Source organism: Leopardus geoffroyi, chromosome B1 (assembly GCF_018350155.1).
Source record: "Leopardus geoffroyi isolate Oge1 chromosome B1, O.geoffroyi_Oge1_pat1.0, whole genome shotgun sequence".
Classification (NCBI taxonomy): Eukaryota; Metazoa; Chordata; class Mammalia; order Carnivora; family Felidae; genus Leopardus; species Leopardus geoffroyi.
In genome coordinates this window covers 202,259,798-202,280,307 of record NC_059327.1, presented here as the reverse complement: position 1 = coordinate 202,280,307, position 20,510 = coordinate 202,259,798, and the positions used below count along the sequence as shown (strand labels likewise).

General features: G+C 53.5%; 1 protein-coding gene across 4 annotated transcripts in view; it reads left to right on the top strand.

Moving 5' to 3' along the window:
• The first annotated feature begins 403 nt into the window (after positions 1 to 403).
• AFAP1 (actin filament associated protein 1) overlaps positions 404 to 20,510 on the top strand; it is a 148,014-nt gene continuing 127,907 nt past the window's right edge. For 3 of the 4 annotated variants that reach the window (XM_045474655.1, XM_045474652.1, XM_045474654.1), the window contains exon 1: positions 404 to 612. Coding sequence is in view for 1 of the 4 variants with exons in the window: in XM_045474650.1 (XP_045330606.1) it covers positions 11,477 to 11,553 (77 nt within the window). In the remaining 3 variants the exon portion in view is untranslated. Of the gene's footprint in view, positions 613 to 11,457; positions 11,554 to 20,510 lie in introns of those variants that run through there. The other variant, XM_045474650.1, reaches the window with a different exon arrangement.

The following is a 20,510-nucleotide window of genomic DNA, read 5'->3' as shown; positions in this document are numbered from 1 at the left end:
TACCCACTCAGGCAAGTCCAGCTGGTGCCGTGACAGAGTGGCAATGCAGACAGGGACCGCACGAGGGAGTGAGGGAAATAAGACACTCCACGGTGATTTCAGATTTTAGCCTGAGCGACTGGGTGGATGGAGAGGCCATTTACCGAGAACGAGAAGAATGAGCTTTGGGCTCCGGCTGAGCACACAGCCTGCCGAGCAGATTCTGAACGGACTGGGCCGCGGACTCACCGGGCCGGCCCCAGCGAGACCCCCGCAGCCCCGCCCCGGCGCGGCCCCGCCTCCTCCTTTGTTTCCTTCGGCCCCGCCCCCTGCGCGTGGCTTCCTCCCCATTGGTCGGGAGGTGGGCCCCGAACGCCGGGCGCCGCCGGGGGCGGGGCGAAGGGGCGCGGGTGGGGCGAGTGCGCCTGCGCGGTGCCTGAGGCCGGCCGCAGCCTGGCGCCGGCTGCTGCTCCGCGCGGAGCCCGAACCCGAGCCCGAGTCGGAGACGGGCTGAAGCGGCGGCTTAGGCGGCCCCGCCCCGGGGCTCCATTGTTGCGGCGGCCGCGGCTCTGCGGGCTGCCCGGCTCTGTTCCGCTCGGCCCGGAGCGAGCGCCGCTGAGGCGGTGACCTGAGGTGAGGCGGCGGCGGCGGCGGCGGCGGCGGCGGGGCCGGCCCGGCCCGAGTCCGGGGTGGGCAGGGGTCTTGGGGCCGGGCGAGGGTCCGGAGCCGGTGGGGGGACGGGGGCTGGACGGGGGTCTCGGGGTCCGACCGAGCCCGGGACAGGCAGGGGTTCCGGGGCCGGGCGAGGGTCCAGGGTCGGTGGGGTCGGGGGCTGGGCGAGGGTCTCGGGGCCGGATGGGGTCCGGGGCAGGCAGGCGTCCCGGAGCTGGGTGAGGGTCCGGAGCCGGTGGGGGCCCAGGGACTGGACCGGGAGTCTCGGGGGCCGGCGAGGGTCCCGGGCCGGTGGAGGGACGGGGGCCGAGCGGCGGGGCTGGCCTGACGGAGGTCCCGGGTGGCAAGGGTCCCGGGCCCGGCGGGGGTCCGGAGTTGGGCGAGGTTCTTCCTCGGTGGGGCACAGGCGGGGGCTCCGCCGACCGGACCGGGGTTTCGGGGCCGCGCGCAGGCCCAGGGGTCGGACGGAGTCCCGGGCGGCGGGGGTCCCCGCGCCGGGTGTGGCAGGTCCAAGCGGGGCACCCGCGGGGTCGCAGCCCGAGGTGGCAGCCGCCACCCTGAGCCTCGCAGGACCAAGATCGGGACTGACCCCGCGGTCGCGCATCCGGGGCGCCCGGGCGTTGTCTCCGCCTTGGGTGGCACCCAGGGGGCTCTGCGCCTGCTGCGACCCCGCGTGGCCCCCGGCGTGAACGCCCGCGGGGCTTCTGATCGCTGAGAGCGGGGTTCCGGCTCCGGCCTGGCTCCCCCTATGGTGTGGCTGGTGCACTGTGTCGGTGAAGGTGGGTCTGCGTCGGCCCTTGCGCGTGGGGAATCCGGGACGTCCTGCGTGCTGTGTCCTCCCTCCGCCCATGGTGTGGCCGCCTTACTGTGTCTCACTGAGGGTGATGGCAGGGACTGTGAGCGTGCGGGTCCTGGTCCTCCTGAGTGTGAGCGGCGCTGTCTTTCTGCCCCCCTCCACAACTGGTCAAGTGAATGTGTGTTACCCACGGTGGCCCTGCGTGGACCCCTGCCGCCGGTGTCCTGGCCACCCTGTGAGTTGGGAGACTGCCCCTGCCCGCCCCCCCCCCCCCGCCCCACCTGGGGGCTTGCAGGGGTGTGATCCCACCCCTGTGAGTGTGTGTGTGGTGGCCTGTGCGGTGAGGGCGTCCTTGTGTGGGTGGTGGCTCCCTGGCAGGGTGTAGCGCGGTGCACGGGGCGCAGCTGGCCTGGGTAGGACAGCTGACTCCCTTTTTCATCGCCTTCGGTTTTCTTCCGCCAAATGAGCAGAAATGGGGAGCGGCATCGCAGGGCTGCCCTTCTGGAACCCACCCCTCTCCCTGGCGGGTCCCTGGGGACCGCGAGGCTGTCACTGGCCCGCCCAGGACCGCGCAAGTCAGGCCGCCGCGTTTCCTGCTCCGGTGCCAGAGCAGGCTCTGATTGGAGGGAGCCGAGCCCCTCTGCCCGGTGCTTCTTGATTTCTTCCGTTAGGATTGGGAGGGAAAAAAAAAAAAAAAATCTGGAAAGCCAGATTTAACTTTGCAGCTTTCAGCGCCTGGAGAGTCGAGGGAACTCTCACAAGAATTTGGCGGGCTGGAAAACGCATTTGAAGGAGGAGAATCCACACCCACGGAACGAGGCCAAGGCAGTTACAGTTAGAGGTCAAGTCGGCCAAGGGATAGCCAGGGTGAGGCTGTGGTTGGAGAAACTCAGATTTCAAGACTGGATGCCCCGTCACCTAAATAAAGCGGAAACACCGACAGTGTCCCCGGGATGAGTCTTTTCCCTGGGGGATGCACAGCTGAACAAGACAGCCTCTTCTTTTCTTTAAGAGTGTGGTGTTCTGGCCCAAGACAGAAGACTGAGGTGCAGGCAGAAGTAGTTCTAATGGCCGAACTGAAATGCTTTGTGGGCAAGATAGCGTGTAAATAGCAGTACTGGACGAAATTGTGCTAAAAAGGCAGCTGTTGCTTTTGTAAAACCCAGAAGGTGCAGACCCTTGTCTGTGTTCCACTCTTCCCAACCCCGCCGCCCCGCTGCTGTAGTTCTGACCCCGCCTACCCCTTCTTACCTGCCGCTTTCAGCAGCATCTCCTGTCCGAAACCTTCCCTGAAATCTCTGTCCTGCCCTTTGTGCTCCTCAGGGACAGAGTGGTGAGCCGTGGCAGAGCCCGCCGGATGCTCCGGTAGAGGTGGGCACCGTGTGTGCGCGGAGCTGAGAAGACGTGTTCTTTAAACGAGGGAGCTTCGTTTCTATACCGTGGTTCCACGTGTCAGCTCTCCAAAGGGTTCGCTGTTTCTTCCTGCTGTTTGCCGCACCGTGCCTACAGGGTACTGGGTTGGCATTTATGCCTTCTAATTCTGGCTCCAGAGTGGATACTGTTTGTTCCTGCAAAGCCACCCCTCTGGGCATCACGTTCTTCCCCTCTGAGAGTCTTAATCGAGGGAAGAAACTTCTCAGCCCTAATTTTTTAAATTATTTCAACAGAATAGAGCAGAGGAACGTTCTCTTAGCAGGAGTGTGTAAAAAGTGGAGATCTTTGAAGGCGTAGGATCCAAAGTGGAAGTTCTTTTATTTTCTTTTTCTTCGGAGGGTTTAGTCGCATGGGTGTATACTTTATCTCAGATTTGAGGACCAGAGTCTATGATGGAAGCTTAAGCAACGTTTTGATCTTTCTTCGTAACTATGCTGTCCTTGCAACATCTTCACCGTATCAGATTGATTTGATGTTTTCCTTAATGAGGTTGGGTGCAGAACTCGTGTCTGGAGCATTCAGTCGATCGTTTGAGTGCCATGTGTGCCATGTGAAGGCTTCCGTGTGTCCCGTCTCTAGCAGAGATGTTAATTTGGGGAGTTGGAAATAAGTGGAATTTGGGAGTGCCTTGAGTAGGTGTGTGTGACTTCAGGAAAAGGCGCCAAGCACAGTGTAAAATGGTTACTTGCAAGAAATTACATCCTACGTTAAATGGCCTGTAAGGAAACTCCAGTTCTAAGGAATATGGTAATTAACCCTTTCAGCTGTTAATCTCCTCTCCAATGTATCTGTTCCGTAAAATGGGAATTTGGTGTGCTTGATTCACTGAAAGCCACTTGTCTGTCTGTAGAAAGGATACACAGTTTTCTCTGATATTCTTGTGTGGACGATTCAGGGCTTAAAAATAGGGGATAGCTGTGTGGTTGCGGTGCCGCTGAATTAAGATTTCTCACTTCACGCAGTCTTCACGCAGTAGGAGTTTGGTTCCTTTTTTCGGTTTGCAGTCTTAATTAAAAAAAAAAGGTACTTTGTTACATGCGGCATGTGGTTGGTTTTGTTAGCGATTTCATTTTAGGAGGGGCCTTCAGAAACTCCACGGGATCTTCTCTGCCGTTTTCTTAGGATGCAGTCATGTCCTCACTGAAAGCTAACTGGTTAATGCTCATTTTGCTTCGAGAAGACCCATTTATTTTGTGTGTAGCTGGCTGGGTTCGTATATGGACCCAATGGAAAGGAGCCTCTCGGGAATGGAATGCCCGGGGATAGAGTTTGGACTCTGCATTTCAAAGCTGTCCTCTCTTGCTCTTTACTGAGGGAAGAGAGGACCCCTCCCCCTCCCCCAGGGGCCCCCACCCAAGGCCTCATTCATCCCGCTTTAAAGCCCTGATGGTGCTTCCTTTTTTTATGATTATGATGTTCTGTAAGTCACCTTTTGCTTTTGCGTATCACTTGGCTCAAAGTCAGCCTTTGGTCTTCAGGCCTACCCTCCACCCCACGCCCCGTGTCACCCACCAAATGGATTTTCTTCTCTCTTTTCCACTTTAAAGTCCTTACCGTACACGTGCCTGTGATTAAGCCTCGAGATCCTCGAGATCCTTTTGGATGTTGGCAAGATGTAAATCCGGGTGACGCACCGAAGGTCACTCACTTGGGATCTTTTGGACGGGATACGTCAACGAGAGACGTGCTCCCGGTGAGGCTTTCGTGACGTTCGAGTGCTTCCTGGGGACTTCAGTTCCCTCAGCTGTGAAATGGAGTTAGCCGTTAGGTTGCTTCTTCGATGTCGCTCAAGAGATTGTTCTGAGGATGAAACGAAATCAGGAATGTGGCGGAATTTGTAAGTTGTAAGATATTTTGTTGCCAAAGATTTAAAAAAAAAAAAAAAGGGCTTGATTACGAATTTAACGAATCCAAGTTTTTCAGACGTACATATGAGCCCTTATGTGAGTGTATCGGGCACCTTCATCCGGATTGTTTTTAGTCTGTAATTGGCATTGTTGTTGGACACTTCAGCATTGTGGGGAAGCACCGCGTGCAGTTGCCCCCCTTTTCCGGAAGCAAGGCTCCCGGAGGCGTGGAACCGAGCCCTTAACAGTGTCTTCAGTTTTGTGCCATCCCGTGGGTGCTCCTTTAACGAAGCATACTTTCTTGAGGTTTCAGTACCTGAGCGACCTGTTGAGGTGGGAAAAGGCGATAGGCAGTCTGAGGTCAAGGGCAGCCAGGCATTCCTGCCGTTCACATGAGAGAGCAGCGGGCATCAGTGCAAGCCTGATTTCAGCACCCAGTTTTTCTCGGGCCGCCCTCTCCATCGGCCAGGCTGCCCTGGAAACTGCAGTATCGCAGTTTGTCTTGTTCTCCCCCTGCCTTTTCTTCCTCTCCACCAACCACTCTGTGCCTCTGAGCTCCCAGGCATGGCAGTGGGAGGAATACGGAGGCTAATAAAGCACAGCACCGGTCCTCAAAGAACCCACTTTTTATGACGGTGTAACGGTCACATAGCTCAGCAGACGTTTGTACAGGTTATCTGTGACATGCCCGAGTACTGCGGTCAATGTGCAAATACAAGCTGGGGCGCGGTGACTTCTCTGGGAAGAGCTGGGGCTCCACAGTCCAGTGGGAGAAGCAGACCTGGGTGTCATTTCAGTGCGGTGCAGTTAAGTGCCGCCATAGGTATGCAGGAGAGTTTGGGGGCCGGGTTGGTGCACGCAGTCCAGCATTTATTCTCCTGCGTGGCGCTTAGAGTTTATCGGGCAAGGCAGGCATTGGGATGTTTCTAAGTTGAAGGGCAGTGAATTACCCCAAACCTGAAATCTGCAGAATGTTCCGGGCAGTTTGTAATTCCCCAAATCTGCATGTATCAGAACAGGTCCGTAATGTGTTGTGTTGGACGGCCATCCTTGCCTGTTGATTTGCCTGTTGATTCAAGTCCGTGTACTCTTGTTGAATATGTCAACAGCGTGACCCACACTCTGCTGGGTTTTCTCGCATCGACCACCGTATGGGTCTCCTGCGGCTGCTGTAACAAATTACCACAACGTTAGTGGCTTCAAACTACACGAATTTGTTATGTCATTGTTCTGTAGGTTGAAAGTCTGCCTCTGGCTTCACCGGACAAAAAACAAGGCATTGGCAGGACTGTGTTCCTTCCTGGAGAATCTGGGGGAGAATTGCTTCCAAGCTCATTCAGATTATCGGCCGAATGTAGTTCCTGTTGGACTGAGGCCCCCGTTTCCTTTCTGGCTGTCGGCCGGAGGGCCGCCCACGGCTCCTAGAGGCCTCTTCTTTCTGGTCCTTGCACACAAACCCCTGAGCCCAGAACCAGTAAGGACCACCGAAACCTGCCGCAGCTCTGCCATATCTCTTCTCCTGCCTGGAGAAAGTTCTCTGCTTTTAAGGGTCCATGTGATTAGACGGGGCCCACCTAGGTAACCCAGGATAACCTCCCCATCTAAGGCCTGTAGCAAAGTCCCTTTGCCATGTAATGCGATCTAGTCACGTTCCAGAGATTGGGTCATGGGCGTCTTTGGGGGCCATTACTCTGCCTCCCACGAGTAGCTGATCTAATTATGACAACATCTGATCAAGTTGTTGTTATCCTAGTTAATATATAAGTTAACTAAGGCACCAGAATTTTAAGCAAATTGGCAGGGCTGTTAAGATTCCTAGTATATGACAGGACAATTCTTCTGACTCGCTGTTGTGCTGGGGGTGGGGTTTTTTGCATGAGAGACAGGTCAGTCAAAAGCCAAGAAACTTTTTTGCTTTGGAGTATTGAAGTGGTCCGCTCTAATTAGAGAAGTTTTGCCAAGAAGTCATTAGAGTAATTCCTCTATTAGAAAAACCACCCATGGGGTGCCTCTATGGCTCAGTTGATTAAGCATCCGACTCTTGGTTTCAGCTCAAGTCATGATTTCATGGTTTCGTGGGTTTGAGCCCTTTGTAGGTCTCTGCGGTGACAGTGCGGAGCCTGCTTGGGATTCTCTCTTTCTCTCTCCCTCTCTCTGTCTCTCTGCCCCTGCCCCACTTGGCCTGTCTCTCTCTCTCACAGTAAATAAATAAACTTAAAAAAAAAAAAGGTACTTGTTGGGATGAGCACTGGGTGTTATATGTAAATGATGAATCCCTAAATTCTATTCTTGCAATCAGTATTACGCTCTATTTTAACTATCTTGGATTCAAATAATAAAAAAAGAAAAAAGAAAAGAAAAACCACTCATGTGGGGCATTTGGGGCCTTGTCTTTTCAAGGTTTACAGGAAGGACTGACCCCATGGGGTAGAGTGCATGAATCCACATCCATTTCTAGAATGGAAACAGCTGAGTCAACCCAACAGGGAGTCACATTCCTGAGTTTAAGAGTCTGTTTCACGGCTGAGGCAAAACCCAATAAACAACGTTTGCACTTGGATTGATAGTTGGGAATGAGGTGCCTTTTGTGGTCAGGGAAACAACTGGTGACAGTCACCAGCACGTACTCAAACGAGCATGACCGCATTTGATCGCGGAGGTGTTTTTAATGATTGTTTCATAAGGATGTTTTTTCTTTTACGATAAGTGACAAGCTCTGATTTGAAATAAGCTGCCTGTAAGAAAGAAGAATCTAGAATTCTAAGGCTTTTAGGCTGGCCTTCAGGAATTCAGGAACGGCCTGTAATCCTGGGCAAACATTTTGTGTGTCTGTGCTTCCTGTGCGTGTTTAGCGGGGAGAGGAGTTCCAGTTTGCCATTCAAAGGGGTTGGGTTCCAGACCGTTGAAGAACATATCGCTCAATGTGATATTGAGTATCAGATTTTGTTTAAAAACTTAATACTCATTTTGACCAAAGTTATACAGGCTCATAGTTTTAAGAGTCAAAAGTTCTGCGAGACTTAGAACAAAAACACAGCCATCGCCTGCTCCACCCTTCTCCACCCTGATTCCTGTTCCTCAGAGGCCATCATTTTAATGCTTCAGCTCTTTCTTCCAGAGTGTGCGTGTGTGGAACATCCTACTACTTAGAAGCCAATTTGGGTCACTTATCCCACCCCTTCCTCTCACTGCCACCTCTTTGCGCCCTGTGCTCCCTGTGCGATTATGTCAAAGGTTCTGCTGAAGTATTCAGCAGCACTTATTACAACTGTGGAAACGTTACTCACAGCTGAGATGTTTAGTCTGTTTTGATTGCATTTCCTTTCTTTTTCCTAGAGTTTGCTTTGCTTAGTTTTTTTCGTATCTGTGCTTTATTCACCCCTCACCCCGGCAGTGCAAATCTCCTCTCAGTACATCCACAGGCACCGGGGAATCATCCATTTTATCCTTTTCTTAGGATAACTCTTCTGAACCTCCCATCCTGCTGCCTTTCCTCTCCAGTGGTTGCTTGCTAGGCCTGCTGCCACTGTCCTCTTAGACCTTCCCCGTCACCCTGAGAGAGAGCTCCTTTCACTCTCTGGGGTCAGGATCCCTCCTTTTTAAGTTTTGTCTCTTACTTTGGTTTCGCATGTCCACCAGTAGCTGTCAAAAAATATACATACATACGTACATACATACGTGCATACAGAGTTGAGATCTTATATAATGTTGGAATATTTTCTTCTCTTTGTTATATTTTCCTTTCCATGTTCTTGGTCATTTGAGTATAGAGTTCTGGGCTAGAAAGCATTTTCCTGCAGAATTTTGAAGATAGTGCTCAGATCCAGCCTCCAATGTGATGGTCAGTGTGTCCAAAGCCTTTCCTTTGCATGTGACTCGCGTTTTCTTCTGCATGATCTTTTAGGCCTTTGTTCTTCCAGGTGTTTAGAAATTTTGTGATGGTAATGCCATGATGTGGGTCTTGTTTTTGTTCCTTGTGTCGGACACTTGGTAAGTCTGTCCCATCCGTGGACGCCTGTCCTTTATTCTGAGCATTGAACTCCTCTATAGGTCTGCGTTCTTCTGTTTCTTCACTTCTTTGTCTTTTGTTTTCCTTTTTTGGAAGATTTCTCAAACATTTTCTCCAAACTCTTCTATGAATTTTTCATTGTTACAATTTAAAAAAATTTTAAGAACTCCTTTGTAATTCCTGAAAAAAAATATTGTATTTATTTAGAGAGACAGACAGAGAGAGAGAGAGAGAGAGAGAGAGAGAGAGAGAGAGGAGGGTCAGAAAGAGGGAGGAGAGAGAATCCTGAGCAGGCTCTATGCTGTCGGTGAAAACCCCAACCCAGGGCTTGAGCCCATGAAACTGTGAGTTAATGACCTGAGCTGAAATCAGGGGTTAGACACTTAACTGACTGAGCTGTCAGGTGCCCCTATATATATTTTTTAAAGTCCCATCCTTTCTTGTTTCAAGGATGTGGTCAGATGTGGTTTTATTGTGCTCCTCATCCTGGAGGAAAGGTTTATTTAAAAAAACCTGTTTTTTAATGTTTGTTTATTTTTGAGAGAGAGAGCCAGAGCATTAGTGGGATAAGGGCAGAGAGAGAGAGAGAGAGAATCCGAAGCAGGCTCCAGGCTCTGAGCTGTCAGCACAGAGCCCGACGCGGGGCTCGAACTCAATGAACCTGAGCCCAAGTCGGACGCTCAACTGACTGACCCACCCAGGCGCCCCGAAAAGGTTTATTTTTAAATGGCTTCTCGGGGCGCCTGGGTGGCTCAGTCGGTTAAGCGTCCGACTTCGGCTCAGGTCATGATCTCGCGGTCCGTGGGTTTGAGCCCCACGTCGGGCTCTGTGCCGACAGCTTGGAGCCTGGAGCCTGTTTCGGATTCTGTGTCTCCCTCTTTCTCTGCCCCTCCCCTGTTCATGCTCTGTCTCTCTCTGTCTCAAAAATAAATAAATGTTAAAAAAAAAAAAGGCTTCTCAGTTGGATTATCTAACACAGCCTGAAATATTGGATAGTAGTTTCAAGAATTACCTTTCCACTCATTATCCGTTTTCCAATATGGAAAAGAAGTGACCTTTCAATCCTTGGAGGTGTTAGAACACAGCTTTTGTATGTTTTCAAACACCCTCTTCCAACGTGTTCCTTCCCTGCCCGTGTCATAGCTAAGTTGTGCCCTCGCTTTGTAAACCTCACGTTGTCCGCTCAGGTCTGTGTGCTGCTGCGTCAGTGAGTTCAGTTTTGCTTGAACAGGTGCATGCTAGTCGATGGCGCCCGTGTGTGTGGCATGCGGTGCCGCTGGAGGCAGATAGCACCGAGGAAAGCTCCTTTGGGGGTCAGTTTTTAATCATAAAAAATACTAAGAAAAGGCAAAAAGACGGGGTAATAGTGATGGGTTCTTGTGCTGGACACTAGGTAATGGTGCCGCAAAAACTAGGGTATTTTTAGCCACGGTGGGTGGAGTTGGGTTTGGGGCTGTCAGCCCGTGTGGAATGTTCTAGCAGGAGCTGTGTACAGAAATGGCTTCTTGGGAGCAGGACACAGGCCTCCTCGTGGGTGTTTGATGAAGACACGCGTAACAGATATCCAAAGAGAAAAGGGGAATGCGTTCGAAAATTGTTCTGGAATCCTGTATTTTGAATGACTCTTGAACAGTAGAGGATTTCTGGAACATTTACAGCAAGGAGTTCTCAGTTCTGGTGTGACGGTGACAACCAGGATGAATCTTTTTTTTTTTTTTTTTTTTTTTAATTTTTTTTTCAACGTTTATTTATTTTTGGGACAGAGAGAGACAGAGCATGAACGGGGGAGGGGCAGAGAGAGAGGGAGACACAGAATCGGAAACAGGCTCCAGGCTCTGAGCCATCAGCCCACAGCCTGACGCGGGGCTCGAACTCACGGACCGCGGGATCGTGACCTGGCTGAAGTCGGACGCTTAACCGACTGCGCCACCCAGGCGCCCCTACAACCAGGATGAATCTTGAGGACATGTGGCTTGGTGTTTTCTCGTTAAAATCCCCTCTTCCCGATTAACTCAGATTTGTGTGTTAAGAGGTCATACGTCACTTGATGTTTTTCTCCAGATGGGTTATTTGGATTTTCCGGTTCTTGAAGAGTGGCCCTCTGTGTCAGTCTGTTCAGGCTGCTGTAGCAGAATACTGGAGACCGGGTGGCTGGCAAACAACGGAAATCGATTTCTGGAGCTGTGCAGGCTAGAAGTCCAAGATCGGTTTGCTGGCAGGTTCAGTGTCCAGCGTGGGCCCGCTTCCTGGCGTCCAGAGGGTGTCCTCTTGCCGTGTGTTCCTGTGGCGGAAGGGCGATGGGGCTCTCTGGGGTCCCCTCTATAAGGGCACTGATCCCACTCAGGGGGGTCCACCCTCATGACCCGATTGCCTCCCCAAAGCCCTGCCTCCTAAGACCGTTCATTTGGGGGTTCAGTTTCAACGTGGGAATTTTGAGGGAACCCCCCGCTGAGAAGCTCAGACGTGCCGTATCTTTATGATGAGGCAGACGACAGGGGTGGAAAAGGAGACTGTGGTATTCATGTTGGAACTTCCGGATTCTGGAGTTCTGTGTCCCCTCCACCCTCAGGACCGCCTCGGTTGGTTGAGTGCTTTCCGGGTCCCACGCACCTGTCTCTCGCTTCATCTCTGCGGCCACTCCGCGGGGTCGGCATGTCCAAATCTTGCAGGTGTTGTCAGCGCTGGATCGCCTCTTTTTCGGTTCTCGTGACAAGAAGAAAAGCTGGCAATGCTTTCCAAATGGTGATTCTCGTGAACTCGGCTTACGGGGATCATGTCACAGGGCGTCACATCCTCACGTTGTACACCTACAACCGGTACGCTGTTATGTCTCAGTTGTATCTCAGTTTAAAAATTTTTTTTTTTATGTTTATTCATTTTTGAAAGAGAGAGAGCACAAGCAAGGGTGGGGCGGAGAGAGAGGGAGACACAGAATCCGAAGCAGGCTCCAGACTCCGAGCTGTCGGCACGGAGCCCGATGCGGGGCTCGAACTCTCGGACCGCGAGATCATGACCTGAGCCGAAGTCGGGTGCTCAACCGACTGAGCCATCCCGGGGTCCCAGTTGTATCTCAGTTTAAAGACAAGAGGTGAGGAGACGTTGAATAACTTGCTCAAGATCACAGGGGAGGTGGGATTCGGATGCTAACGCCCAAGCCTGGGCACGGCCTCTGTATGTGCTGGGACTTTCTGGTGTCTTGGCACCAAGTTGACTGGTGTGCCCAGGGACTGTCACGATGGAGCTGTCCAGGGTGCAGCTCAATCGCTCATGGCGACTCCTGCCCGGAGGCCGAGTGGCTCTTGTTGCCTTTGACCTGCAGGGCGCCCGCCCCTCGTGGTGCTGCAGGTCGTCCGTGTCCGTGCTCCCTGAAGTCCCTCCCTCAGCCGTGTGGCAGGTTGGGCACCTGTCTGTGGGGAGGATCCCAGCCCCGGGGCGCGCGGCAGATGCTGGCAGAGGCAGGAACCAGATGCTTCGGGCTGCAGGGGCGCGGATGGGAGGGCAGAGGACACGGTTCTGAGGTGGGCCGTGGAGCAGGAGTGGGACTGCCACAGTGGCACCGAGCAGCCGAGGCTCTCAGCTGTGTGAAGATTCCAGCCGGCCGGGCCCACTTGGGTGGCTTTCCCTGAGTTCTCTGCGTGCTTAGTGCAGGGAGGAAGTTATCACGGCAAAGGAGTCCTCCGGACGTCGTGACCGCATTTAGAGTTTTCGATGTTCAGCCCATTGGGCCGGCCTGGGCCGGGAGACAAGAGCCTGTGCCTCCCTCCTCGTTGGACACCTGTCCGGCGAGGCCCAGTCGAGTGTCGCCACGCCTGTGCCCCCGATGCCAGCCGCGCCTGTATTTGGGGAGTACGAAGGGAGCTGCTGTTCAGTGCGTGGAGAACATCGCACGTGGTGCTTGGTCCGTCCTCTGGGTGAGACAGCCTCACAGATCCAAAGGGTTCTTACTGCCTCCTCGACACCGAACCCTCCATCGTCCCGCCGCGGAGGGCACTTCTGAAGCCTCCGAATGCCGGCAGTCTGTCAGCTGCCTGCCGAGCTCAGGGAGAGCTGTGGGGGTGATGGCAGAGACCCAGGCCCCCAGACCCGGGCTGGCTTTCTGGCTCTGCCACTCAGGTCCTGGCCGTGTGGAATCTGGGGCTCATCGGGGACTTCTGTGAGCCTCCCGGACCACGTGGAAACACCCCTGCTTGGAAAGGGGAGCGGGGGCGCGGGGCGACGACCACCAGGAGCTTGGTGTGGGCGAGGCGTGCGGCGAGCGCTGAGCGGGATGGGACCGATCGGCGTTACCGGCTGTCGTCACGGCTCGCCTCCGGTGGGAAGGGGTAAGGAGCGTCACCCAGCCTGGGTCGTTGTGGCAGCGGTGAGGGCTGGGAGCCTGCGACCTGGGGCGTGTTGCCGTCGGCAGCGAGATTTGGAGCGCTGCTGTGCACCCACGTGCCGGCCCCCTCAGGGCCGCCTGGGCCGGTGCGGCGGGGACCGGGGGAGTTGCCGTGCCGCCGAGGCTGCCCGGGGCCCCCGGGGCCAGCGCGTGGGTGCTGCGGGAGGAGGGGCTGTGCGGCCGAGTGCCCGGGTCCTAGCTCCGCACGGAAGGCACTCGGAACGGTGTGGCCGATGAAAGTTTTGTTGTTGGTGCCGAAGAGGAGTTGAGAAGGCGTTACTGGGGGTGCGTCCGAGTTGCTAAAAGTGGAAGTAAGGGCCGACATGGGAAAATCACTTTCCGGTGACGGGCCGGGGAGTGTGAGTTGGAAGGACCTACGCCTAAGCTGAAGACTGGAAACAAATGTTGTCCTTTGGTGACCCTCCGTGAGTCTGGATGCCACTGCACGTCGCTGAATGAAAGGGGCCGGGGCGCGGGGTCATCAGCCTCGTCCCGAGGCGTCTGCTGCTCTGTCTGGGGGAGAGGTGGCCGGGGCGACGGTGCCCACAGCTGGGAGTAAGTGTGAGCTACTGTGAATACAGCGTCCCCTTTGATACAAGCCTAGTGGTAAATAGTAGTTGTATTAAACATGAAGACAGAGGCGTAGAGGTATCGGGAGGTTTTCAAGGTCACACGGTTGTGAGTGGAAAAATGAAAGGCTGACGCACTGTGGGTTTTCCCCCCAAAGCCCTCGAACTTTCCTTAACACTTGGTCGTTCCCTGGCCGTGCGGCAGCGACTGAGAAGTCCCAACACGTGGGGCTTTGCGGCAAGGACCGGGGCGGGGGGGATATGACGATGTCTGCAGACCTGGGATATGCCGCAGCGGGCTTCTAAGTTACAGAGTGCCCACCTGGAGAAAAACCCCTGCTTTTAGACCTTTTTGTGTGGAAACAGATGAAGACCAAACATGAGAAAGGCAAAAGCTGTTGATTCAGCGCTGGCTGGAGCAGGGGGTCAGCCACCCACACTTGTGTTTGGAGGCGGGCAGAGCAGTGGGGGAGCTTCCCAGAGGAGGAAAGGGCGCTCGGGTGGGCCTGATGGGGACTGGGGGGGCTGGGAGGCTGGGGAGGCCAGGGAGGCTGGGGTTGCTCAGGAGGCTGGGGAGGCCCACTGGAAGGGGGCGTCCATGCGGCTGGTCAGGGCAGTAGGTGTGGCTTTCTCGGGTTGGTCCTGAGTCTGAAGCAGGACAGAAATTAGGGAAGCTGTCCGTTATCGATCAAGTCCTGGCCGAAGGTCACAGGGGTCATTGTCTGGGTTCCTGGACTGTGATTAGAGACAGCAATCTGACTTCCTGCAGATCTGACTTACAGCTCCCTGGGCGGGTCACTGTGGGTAAGGGACTAGTTTCCTGGGTGGGTCACTGTGGGTCAGGGGGTAGGTTGTTGTAGGTGAGGGGCCGGCTCCCTGGGCGGGTTGTATCAGACTGTGGGTCAGAGTCGTGTGTATACGTGGTCTGGCCCCTTGTCTTTGTGTAGATTCAGTCTCTCATCTTTCTCTTGAGGGTAACAATATGAAATGACAGATGTGTTGGGAATTCTGTAGAAATCGTATGGTCTCTGGAAGTTTTTCACACAGACATTTAAATCAGAGCGACTGTGCACTCTGGGGCCATCACCTCGGAGGTTTAAGAGGCTTCAGTAATATTCCCCTGGTATCACTACACTTTTCATTCATTGTTAGGAAAGTCGCCTTTGTCCGCAGCTGGCTCTTGACTGTCCATTGTGTGCTGGACCCACATCCCTGCGGATGTCATCTTTTGTGCCCTTCACCGTTGGTCTTAGCTTGTCCGCCTGGCCAGTGAAGTTTAGTTTTCTAACCTTTGTTGGTACTAAAGTACGGAACTGTGGGTCAGCTCACTGACTGCACTGGCAAACTGGGAAGCGGGGAGAAGCTAGCGTGGTTTTGGTGGTAAAGCCGGGAGTAAAAGTCTGTGTACCTGCCACAGTGTGACTGAGGGAAGGCTAAATGTGCAATCTGCAGTGAAATAGTTTTCCTTTAAATGTTTCTTCATTCACTTAAAAAAAAATTTTTTTTTAACATTTATTTATTTTTTTGAGACAGAGACCGAGCATGAATGGGGGAGGGTCAGAGAGAGAGAGGGAGACACAGAATCTGAAACAGGCTCCAGGCTCTGCGCTGTCAGCACAGAGCCCGACGTGGGGCTCGAACTCACGGACCGCGGGATCATGACCTGAGCCGAAGTCGGGCGCTCAACCGACCGAGCCACCCAGACGCCCCTTCTTCATTCATTTTGAGAGACGGTGAGAGTGCGAGCAGGGGAGGGGCAGAGAGAGAGGGAGACACAGAATCCGAAATGGGTTCCAGGCTCTGAGCTGTCAGCACAGAGTCTGACGTGGGGCTCAAACCCACAAACCCCGAGATCATGACCTGAGCTGAAGTCGGACGCTCAACTGACTGAGCCACCCAGGCGCCCCTTATCACAGAAATTTTATTTATTTAAAAAAAAAATTTTTTTTTAACGTTTATTTTTGAGACAGAGAGAGACAGAGCATGAACAGGGGAGGGGCAGAGAGAGAGGGAGACACAGAATCGGAAACAGGCTCCAGGCTCTGAGCCATCAGCCCAGAGCCCGACGCGGGGCTCGAACTCACGGACCGTGAGATCGTGACCTGAGTTGAAGTCGGACGCTTAACCGACTGAGCCACCCAGGCAACCCTTATCACAGAAATTTTAAATTGGCCTTTATGGTTATCATCAATGTAAACAATATTAACTTATTTACATATAATTTACCTTTTTTCCTATTCATTTGCTGTTTCCACATGATCGAAAGGGTGTTGTTACGGGCCCCCCAGATTCACGTGGTGAAGCCACATGACTGCCAACGTGGTGGAGTGAGCCTTTCAGAGGTAGATAGGGTTAGACGAGGTCATGAGGACAGGGCCCGGTCCGATGAGATGAGGGTCCTTGTAAGAAGAGACAGCGGGGAGCTCGCGTGCTGTCCCCACGATGAACCCACAGCGAGGAGACTTGCCAGGATCTGCATCGACAGGCACCTTGATCTTGGACTTCCAGCCCCCTGAACTGTGAGGAATACGTTCCTGTCGGTCATGCCCCCAGTCTGCGGTATTTTGTTATCGTGGGCCAAGATGGTTAACACAGACATGGTTCTCGAATGCTGCGGCCTGGATTTAAGTTGGCAGTGCTATAGAAATAAATGCCTGGTGCTTGTACGCAGAGAGCACTGTGATTCCAGGGCCAGTACCCTCGGTCAGTCTCCCAGTTGTGTCTTGTCTGTATTAGGATAGCTTCCTAACCCCTCTGCAGCCTATCATGTGTCTGGATTAAATCACATACGGTATCCTGCTCTTAGCATTCCACGTCTGTACAGACCCCCTTTGTGGTCTTCCGTTGTTAAGACGCGCAGATTCCTTGGCTTGGCGTTCAAGGCCTTCATGATCTAGGTGCAGTCTACACATGTGGGCTTGTCTCTCTCTCACTGTCACCAACCTTACACTCCAGCTCGTTGCATAAGCCCTTTCCTGAAGCCCCGCGTGAGAGCCCTGCTTACGGTTGAGCTGTGAACGGCTCCCTTTCCGTGACCGCTTCTCTGACACCCCGATTAAAATTGCGCCGTCATGGGGCGCCTGGGTGGCGCAGTCGGTCAAGCGTCCGACTTCAGCCAGGTCACGATCTCGCGGTCTGTGAGTTCGAGCCCCGCGTCGGGCTCTGGGCTGATGGCTCGGAGCCTGGAGCCTGTTTCCGATTCTGTGTCTCCCTCTCTCTCTGCCCCTCCCCCGTTCATGCTCTGTCTCTCTCTGTCCCAAAAATAAATAAACGTTGAAAAAAAAAAAAATTAAAATTGCGCCGTCATTTTGTTCCTTATTTAATCAACACGACGATCCCGTGGGGTCACTATTAGTAGTCACCTTAATTGCTCTTGTAGTCAAGTCAAAAATGCTTGCTTTAGTCCTGGATTTTGAGTGTGTTGTACAGGCAGCGGGGCGGCGTTCAGAAGGGGCCCCGCTCCAGTCCCCCGTCCGCCTCCTGTAACCGCGTGACCTGCTACGTTTGCACCCTCGCGAGGTGGTCTGAGCGCAGCCAAGCATTGATGGAGAATTGTGTCTTCTTTTAAAACCACGGATGTAGGTGTAACCTAAACACTATTTCCTGCCAGTTCCCTACTGCTAGACGTTTAGGTGCTTCCCAGTCTCTTGGAAGAAGAAACAGTGGGTCTTCTTACTGCTGGATCGAGGGGCGTGCACACCTGGGGTCGAGACTGGTGATGCTGTGTTCCCTTTCATCAGGGTTGGGCCGTGTTACCCTCGCCCTGTCGGTGTTTGAGAGTGCCTGCCTTCCACACCCTTGACAATGCAGTATGTTCTCAAATGTGTGTTCCTTGCCAATCTCATAGCTAGGTTAAAAAAAAAAAAAAAAATTGGGCCTATTTTAAAGAGTAGGGAACCGAAGCCAAGAGAGATTACGTAGGTAATTTGTCTGGTCTCATATAGGTGGGTAAGCCGTGACCTGAACTTAAGCCTTCTAAATTTCCAAATTTGTTTGCTTTTGCGGCAGGCTGGCATAAAATATATATCGCCTTTCACAAGTTAATAATTATGTACCACTGTTTTGTCCTCCTCCTGGATTATAAGCCGTGTGTGTGCATGCACGCAGAAGGGAATTTTCAGAGTGAGAGAATTTTTTCATTGAGTCTAGTCAAAAGGCAGTGCAGGTGGGAAAATAATATAGGTTTTTCTGCTTTTAAATCTCAAACCGTATCTAAATTGTCTTGACTCTTCAAACCATTTGATACAGATTTGTTCTAAGGGAGAAGTCTAGACCCTTTTTCTTTTAGGGATTGTGGCTTTCTTGATAAGAGAAAGGAAACCTTGCTAGGAACCCTCTCAATTTGTAGACGTTGCCTGTGTTAATTGTATTTGCCATGTGACTTACAAGATTGTTTTGGGAAGCAGGTACGTTTAGCAATTAAATCTGCTTCCTTGATAATTAAATTCTTTTTTCTTCTTTCCTTTATCCAGTGTAGCGACAGCCTGAAATCTGTGTATAAAGCCACTGGGTTTTGCTGACATCCAGAGAAGGGTGACTCCCCCCACCCCCAAACATGGACCACCGCATACCACACTCTGAGTTTCTGCATACCAGAACGATTTTGCATAATAATCATGGTATCATCACACTTCCCAGATATGTGAACTGAGCATGTGTGTGTGTGTGTGTGTGTGTGTGTGTGTGTAATTCCCATAGGTATGGTGTGTATGTGTGTGTAGAAACGTACATTCATTTTTGTGGTGGGAATCAAATGGTACCGTTTAAAATGGCCTTTCCGACAAATTCCAGAGAGCCCTCTCACCCCACAAGTTCGGAGGTTGTAGGTCCACGGGTAACGTGGACGCAGCCTGTCTGCTGGCCCTGCACCTCGACGACCCTGTTTCCAGTGTTGTGGATCTGTTCAGAATTTGCTCATCAGACTTCATGCTTCCCCTCAGGGGGATTGTTTCGTTTTGTCTTGCTTTTTGTGTGTTCTGATGGCTGACTCATCGTAGTCTGTGTGAATTCCCTTCCCTCTCAGCTGCCTTCTCTTTCCGATGGATCGTCAGGAAGTCTCCTCCGAAAGTCCTGCTTCTCCAGCAGCCGGTGTTCGGGACTCTGGGCCGCGCAGTCCCAGAGGGAGCATACTTACCCTCTGGACGTTCAGCGCTTTCAGGGCGAGCCAAGCCTAGGAGCAGTTTTTGTGGGACTGGGTGCCAGCACCCCTCTGGGGGTCGGGAGACCTGGCCTTGTCCTGCCGCAGGCGGTGACCCGCCGAGTTACCAGAGACGTGTCGTGTCCGCTCCCGGGAGAGTGAGGATAGTGTTTGCTGAGCTGCCTCCCGGCGTGGGACTCCCCGACCCGCTGTCTGCACTGTGCCAAGCGCGGTGGAAATGAGCACGCGTGAGGCGCTTTTGTGACCACGAGGCATTGCGGTCCAATTTCAGACGCCAAGGGACGGGCCACCCGCGCTGGGCACGGGCGCACGCTGGTGGAGTTTGGAAGGGCGGTTCCAGATCCCGCAGGGTGGGTGACGGGACCCCAACCCCCCGGCCCCGACCACGCTGAGGGAGACGCGTGCCAAAAGCTGAGCTCGCGTAGAAAATTCACCACGTCCGAGTCTTGGGTTATCGCCCGAGAGAGAAGGTGGAGGGACGGTGCTCTGTGTTCACAGGAAGTTGTGCTGTGGCTCCCGGGCGCTCGTCACACCTGGGCCCGACACCCGGGTTCGCTCGGCTTCACTGCGCCCTCCTGATGCAGCCCGCTCCTTCGAAGGGTGGCGGGCAATCCCTTTGACGAACTTCACAGGGGGCATAGATGCTCACTGAGGACAATCCCAATAGTTCCGTGAGAAGGAGAGCGAAAGGTGGATGCTTCTCTCACGGCCTTTGGGGTAATAACCACTAGTAGTATTTGGGGTATTTCCTCCCGGCCCTTCTCCAGCGTACGTGCACATACAAGCGTGCCTCTTGGAGGCGTTTGTAAAAAGACATAGCGAGCACCTGACACACGCTGTTCACACCTCCACCCCAGGGGTTGCGGGGCCGTCCTTCTGTGATGATGCCTGCAGATCGGATAGACTCTCTTGCCCTTGGAGCGCTGGCCGGTAACCACTAATGATAACGACCTTTCCTGGGCGTCTGTCGGGTGCCTGGCCCTGTACGCCGAGCTTGTTTCACGAGTTGGGTCACGTGGTTTCTCACGACAGCCCTGTGGGTGCGCGTGGCTATCGTCAGCCTTTGTCATTTTACAGACGAGAAAACCAGAGTAGAGAGAGGCATAGCTGCCTGCCCCAGCTCGTGGCCTCATTTCCAAGAGAGAACGCTTTTGAAAAGGCCCCTGTTAAGTTAAAGCAACTGCCGTTTACTCATTTCAGGGAACATTCACTGACTGCATCCCGTGCGGGGTGCCTTCCGAGGAGCGGCTCCTGAAAGCGTGTTTGGGACGGGGGGAGGGGAGAGCCCGCCGGGGGCACAGGGCCCCACAGGTGCAGGGAGGGACGGGCCCTGTCAGGGAGAAGGGGTGCAGAGGGGAGGTCTCTGGGTGGTCCTCGGGACGGCCATTTCTGCCACATCCTGTCCAGGTCTTGGACGCTTTTCAGAGATTCGGTTTGGGTCCTTACGATAGCTCACCCGACACCGAGTGGCTGTGATTTCAAACCGCCTGAGTCAAGGTCAGTGCTAATGCCCCTCTGGTGGGGGAACTGTTACCCCAACCCTGTGGGAGTCACCCGGGACTAGACTGTTTGCCTACAAGTGGCTAAGTGGGTTTGATGCCTGCTATGGTGGATTAGACTTTCCTGCTCTCTCGCACTTGGGAGACATTTCACTCGTCTGTGGGTTTT